General features: G+C 36.0%; 1 protein-coding gene across 1 annotated transcript; it reads left to right on the forward strand.

The window, feature by feature from the left end:
* Positions 1-636: 636 nt before the first annotated feature.
* On the forward strand, positions 637-5,039 carry LOC129286554 (calcium-dependent protein kinase 32). Its single transcript, XM_054922501.1, has 8 exons — positions 637-1,737; positions 2,317-2,440; positions 2,549-2,692; positions 3,028-3,180; positions 3,332-3,447; positions 3,570-3,737; positions 3,985-4,215; positions 4,558-5,039. Exons 1-8 carry the CDS (start codon positions 1,231-1,233, stop codon positions 4,711-4,713), a joined length of 1,599 nt encoding a protein of 532 aa, XP_054778476.1. The 5' UTR covers positions 637-1,230; the 3' UTR covers positions 4,714-5,039.
* Positions 5,040-5,681: the final 642 nt, after the last annotated feature.

Consider the following 5,681-nt stretch of genomic DNA (forward strand, 5'->3'; position numbering starts at 1 on the left):
TTAAATCCGAAAATACAATAAAAAATGATGAAAATATCTAAAACAGCTTCAAAACACAAATGCTCCCTTTGTCTTCATATGTCATGTGTTTTTAACTTAATTCCACGAATTAATAAAATTTCATTATTTAATTAAAATTATATAAAATCATAATAATTTTTTAATTTTGTTCCTAATAAAATAATAATGTCACGATTAATATTACGATGACAGTAAATACAACATATAATTAATGTTTCTTTTATTTTTGAAAACAAGCAAAAATTATTTAATTTTTTAAAAATAACATAATACTTTTTATATTTGAAGACAAAATATTTTTTTTAAAAAATATTTTATATATAAACACACAGCAAGTATATGAAAAGAAAACTCACAAATCGCCATGTGACAGAACTCCAGATTTCTGTCACGCAAGTCTATTTTTCATGAAACCATGCAGCATAATTAATTATTTATTTATTAGTCCGGGGATAGCTTCGAAGTTAAAACGTGGTCTTAAAAGTCCGTAAATGGCCGGCTGCCATGCTGGTACTTGGTCGTTGAGCAACCCTTTCAAAGGGCGTTATGGTAATTATACCTTGCCCTGGTCATCCCCAAGCTCCGTTTATATGATGAATCAGGTACGGAGAAAAGCTTTTATCTGCTCCACTGTGATTTGGATATTTACAAATTTGGGAAAACAGCTTCTTTTCAAATTGACTTTCTCAGAGATGGAGAAAGAAAATCTAGCTATAGGAAGAAATTAAATTCAGATTTCAGAGTGAGGGACAGAAAATAGTTTGACCATCTCTTCCGTTACCTTTCATTCTTGGTGGCTCACGCGCTTCTCTTAATTCAATTCCTCTTTTTCCCTTCCTAAACCCTCCCCTACCTCCTTAAATCGTCTGTCACTCTTCACATCTCTGGGCGTTTGCTTATTTATCTCTCTTTATTGAAATTCTGAATTTTTCCTGCATTTTCTGTCTCCCTATTGTGGAAAACAGTTTTTCTTGGAGAATTCCCGGCTGAGATTTTTGTTTAATACAATCATTACTTTTCTGGGGAAAACGTCTCGGAATTAAAAGGGGTGAAGCCGGATCTTGAATTGAGATCGCCCATCTCTGTTTAGTGGCTCATAGAGGTCAGATTTGAATGCATTTGACCTCTATTTGGCTCCGAGCGTCCTTTGCCTCTCGGGTTTGATATCTTTGAAAATTCAAATTCATTAGAGTTCAGGCCTTTTGAATCATGGGTAATTGTTGTGTAACTCCGTCCGGACCTCGTGAGACGAAGAAGAAGGGAAAGAAGAAGAAGGCAAACCCGTTTGCCAGCGACGACGTGAACTACCTTGGCAACGGTGGAAGCAAGCTATCCGTTTTGAGCAATCCTACGGGTCACGAAATCGAGCGTAAATACGAGCTTGGCCGCGAGCTTGGGAGGGGAGAATTCGGAATAACCTACCTGTGTACCGATAGAGACACGGGTGAAGTTTTAGCTTGCAAATCGATATCCAAGAAGAAGCTGAGAACAGCCATAGATATCGACGATGTGAGAAGAGAAGTTGAGATCATGAAGCATTTACCAGAGCATTCAAACATCGTGACCTTAAAGGGCACCTATGAAGACGACAATGCCGTTCATCTGGTGATGGAATTGTGCGAAGGAGGAGAATTGTTCGATCGGATTGTGGCGCGTGGGCACTACACAGAACGCGCCGCCGCAGCGGTAACCCGGACGATTGTCGAAGTTGTGCAGGTTAGAAATTCTGAAATGTTCTTATTCTTGCTTTTTGGGTTATTTCTTAGATCCGTGTGTGTATAAGAATTTTAAATGACGGTTTTGGTTTTTCTAAGCGTTGAGTTGTTTTAAAGTGGAAGAAGTTATACGGTAATACGGTATGTTTCAGAATCATGATTTTACAAATGTAGAAATAGCATTGAAAAGGTGCCTTGCAAGATTCCAATCTTACTGGAAATGGTAAGCTTTTGGAGATGGGGAGAACATGCGGGAACTATATATATTGAGCTGATTACTTTTTTTCGTAATAATTGAACTTATTACTTGGATACTAATGAAAAGTAACGAAGAACTAGACATATATGAACATTCTTACGAAAATTATCTCAATTAAAGCACCGTGATCCTTACCTTAGTTATGGCAATATTTGTTTCATCAATTTCTCACTCAGCCAAATCTTAATCCTTTGATACTAGAGGCAATTAGCGGGAGAACTGTATCAGAATTGGCAATACTACGCCTCAAGTCTTCAAATTGTGTATTATTCTGAACTTTGAGACTTGGTCTTGAGTGATTTCTGTTTTGCTATGTTTCAGATGTGCCACAAACATGGTGTGATGCATCGAGATCTCAAACCGGAGAACTTTTTGTTTGGAAACAAGAAAGAAACAGCACCTCTGAAGGCTATTGATTTTGGGCTGTCAGTGTTCTTTAAACCTGGTAATTGCCTTTGGCTAGGAATTGAATTTCTCTATGCTGTTTCCTGTCTTTTATCAATCAGCTGCCTCAATCCAAAAATCATGTACTCATGCTTTCCTTTTTCTGCAGGTGAAAGATTTGATGAGATAGTTGGAAGTCCTTATTACATGGCTCCTGAGGTACTAAAACGAAACTATGGACCTGAAGTAGATATATGGAGTGCTGGAGTGATTCTTTACATCCTACTTTGTGGTGTTCCACCGTTTTGGGCAGGTTAGTTTTGTCCAGTGAATGGTGTTATTCAGCTCGTGACAGCTGGGTCTTAAATGGCTGAGAAATCAATTCCAAGTCACAGTGGATATGCTGTTAGAAGAAAAATAAATGCTTGTCTTTGAACGGCTTCAGTATGGTCAAGAAAGAGTAGCTCATTTGTTTTGTTGTTGTTGGTGGTGGTGGTGGTGTTGTTGTTGTTGTTGTTATTTTACGGCTATATGTTAAAGAGTTGCTTTTGTCCTGTTTGTATGAATTCATAAAATCAAGAAAGATTTTTTCATGCAAATATATTGCTTTCTAGCTAATACGTCCAAATTTTCTCACTTCAAATGCAGAAACTGAACAGGGAGTTGCACAAGCTATTATAAGATCTGTTATTGATTTTAGAAGGGACCCATGGCCAAAAGTTTCTGATAATGCAAAAGACCTTGTTAAGAAGATGCTTGATCCTGACCCAAAGCGTCGGCTTTCTGCACAGCAAGTGTTGGGTAATATACAGTTTATATTTAAAGCTTTAGGGACATAACAAGAAGCATAGAACATGTGGCACTTAAGCTTAATAAATTGACAACATTTTGGAGGGAGGGAGAGAGATTGAAGACCTATGATTAATGTTTGACTCATTTTATCAAAGCGCAGATCATCCGTGGTTACAGAATGCCAAGAAAGCTCCTAATGTTTCTTTGGGAGAAACTGTTAAGGCAAGGCTCAAGCAATTCTCGGTAATGAACAAGCTTAAGAAAAGAGCTCTAAGGGTAATGCCTGCTAAGCTTGTTGAAAGTCCATTTGGGGGCTGTCGTCTATATGTTCATACATGTGATCACGACAATTCAGAAGCAATTGATATTTTGTGTTTGGTGAAATTTTACGGGAGCAGGTGATTGCAGAGCATTTGTCAGTAGAAGAAGTTGCAGGAATAAAAGAAGGATTCAAGACGATGGATACTGGCAATAGAGGCAAAATTAACATTGATGAGCTGCGCGTAGGATTGCATAAACTAGGCCATCAAATGGCTGATGCTGACATTGAAATTCTGATGGAAGCGGTGAGTATCTCTGGAATTCCTCTCCCCTACTGTGTTTGTAGCTGTAAACTTTGTAGTTTTGAACAAGGTGCTGAAAGTTGCACTTGGTTTGCATTTGAAGGCACTCTATTATCTTTTTTCTTCCTCGTGAGTACTTCATTTGCCAAAGAAGTCCTTTGTTGGGACAAGTGAATAGCCACAAGCAGACATTCTTAATTCTCCCGGTGAAAGATTGGCGGCTTCTAATCTTCTGGGGCTGCTTTTGCAGGGAGATACTGACAGAGATGGATACCTAGATTATGGAGAATTTGTAGCCATTTCTGTTCATCTGAGAAAGATGGGCAATGATGAGCACCTAAAGAAAGCCTTCCAATTCTTCGATCAGAACCGGAGTGGATATATAGAGATTGAGGAGCTACGCAGTGCCTTAGCTGATGAAGTTGACACAAACAATGAAGAAGTCATTAATGCAATTATGCATGACGTCGACGCTGACAAGGTCAGTTGGTTTTAAAATTACTAACCAGATTTTGCTGTCTTGTCCGTGTTAGCATTTGCTTCATAAAACCAGCATAATAAATGATAATATTAAAGTCAGTGATAATTTGTGCTACTCTGTAAACATTGGTTGACATAGGCACAATATTAAAACAAATCTATGAATGCTTATGGGTATTTTCAGAGTCATCATCTTTGACAACTTCTGTGCCAATATTTCTTGGCACAGATGTAGTCAGTGATAGTATTCTAAACATGGAATTCGATTTGATACATAGAATTCCTGATCCAATATCTCCAGATAGAACAGCCCTTTAATCTGGTGTGGGTGGTGAATGTGCAGGATGGAAGAATAAGCTATGAGGAATTCGCTGCGATGATGAAGGCTGGCACAGATTGGAGGAAGGCATCAAGACAGTATTCACGAGAGAGGTTCACTAGTCTAAGTCTGAAATTGATGAAGGACGGATCCTTGCCATTAGACAACGACAAGCAATGACTTTAGATGACTCTAGAAGCTTGAAACATTTGGAATGACAAAATAAGACGTCTTCCATATATTTATTTCTTTTTTCTTTTTTTTTTCCTCCTCATTGTAATTCTTTTGTCATTTGATTTTATTAATATGGATATGGAAACCCGTGTAAGTAAAAATAGGATGTTGGCTGGAATTGTGATGTCATTTGTGGGAGTGATGATGTTTATTTTGGGTTGTTGGGGGAGGAGTGGTGAAGCTGTGATTTGTGGCTGTAAATATGTCATGTTGTCATGATATTATGTGAATCATTTTGGTATCAATCACAACAGGCGACCTTTGTTTCTCAATTTTTATTTAGACTTGCACAATTCCACTTACCATCATACTCGCCCATGAATTGATCCTCTGATAGAAGGAAATCAGGATTCAGGAACAGAATGAAATGATTTATAATACGCATATTAATAAGTTTATTAATAATACTTTATAATCTTATTTTTTAAACACAAATTTTAAATACTCTTCATTTAATATAATTTATTTATGATACATTAAATAGATAGAGAATATAATAAGGAGGGAAGGATAATATTAGAATAAGTATGATAGATGAAACTTTATTTTTGTTAAATTATTTTGTATTTTTAAATATTAAATCACCTCCAAAAATATCTTATAAACTGAGATGGAGGAAATATATTTAAATACATAAAATTCCTATGAACTTTGATGCAATGACATATAATTTCCTTTACCTTTAATTTTTTTAAACCCTCTATTGTTAATTATATTTTTTTTTTTCATGAGGGTTAAAATGTCATTCAACTAAAAAATGTTATTGAATAAAAATATTATATTGTATAATTATTTACAATAAATTTTTATATATTTTTTAGATAGTTGAGGTATTGATAACAAAAAAAAATGTTATTATCAGTGTTATGTTTATATTAGTTTTATCCTTTTTTTTTTGTTATCAATGATTATGA

The sequence above is a fragment of the Prosopis cineraria genome, unplaced genomic scaffold, assembly GCF_029017545.1.
Source record: "Prosopis cineraria cultivar Desert tree isolate PC_DT_omini unplaced genomic scaffold, ASM2901754v1 PC1, whole genome shotgun sequence".
In the NCBI taxonomy this organism is placed as follows: domain Eukaryota; kingdom Viridiplantae; phylum Streptophyta; class Magnoliopsida; order Fabales; family Fabaceae; genus Prosopis; species Prosopis cineraria.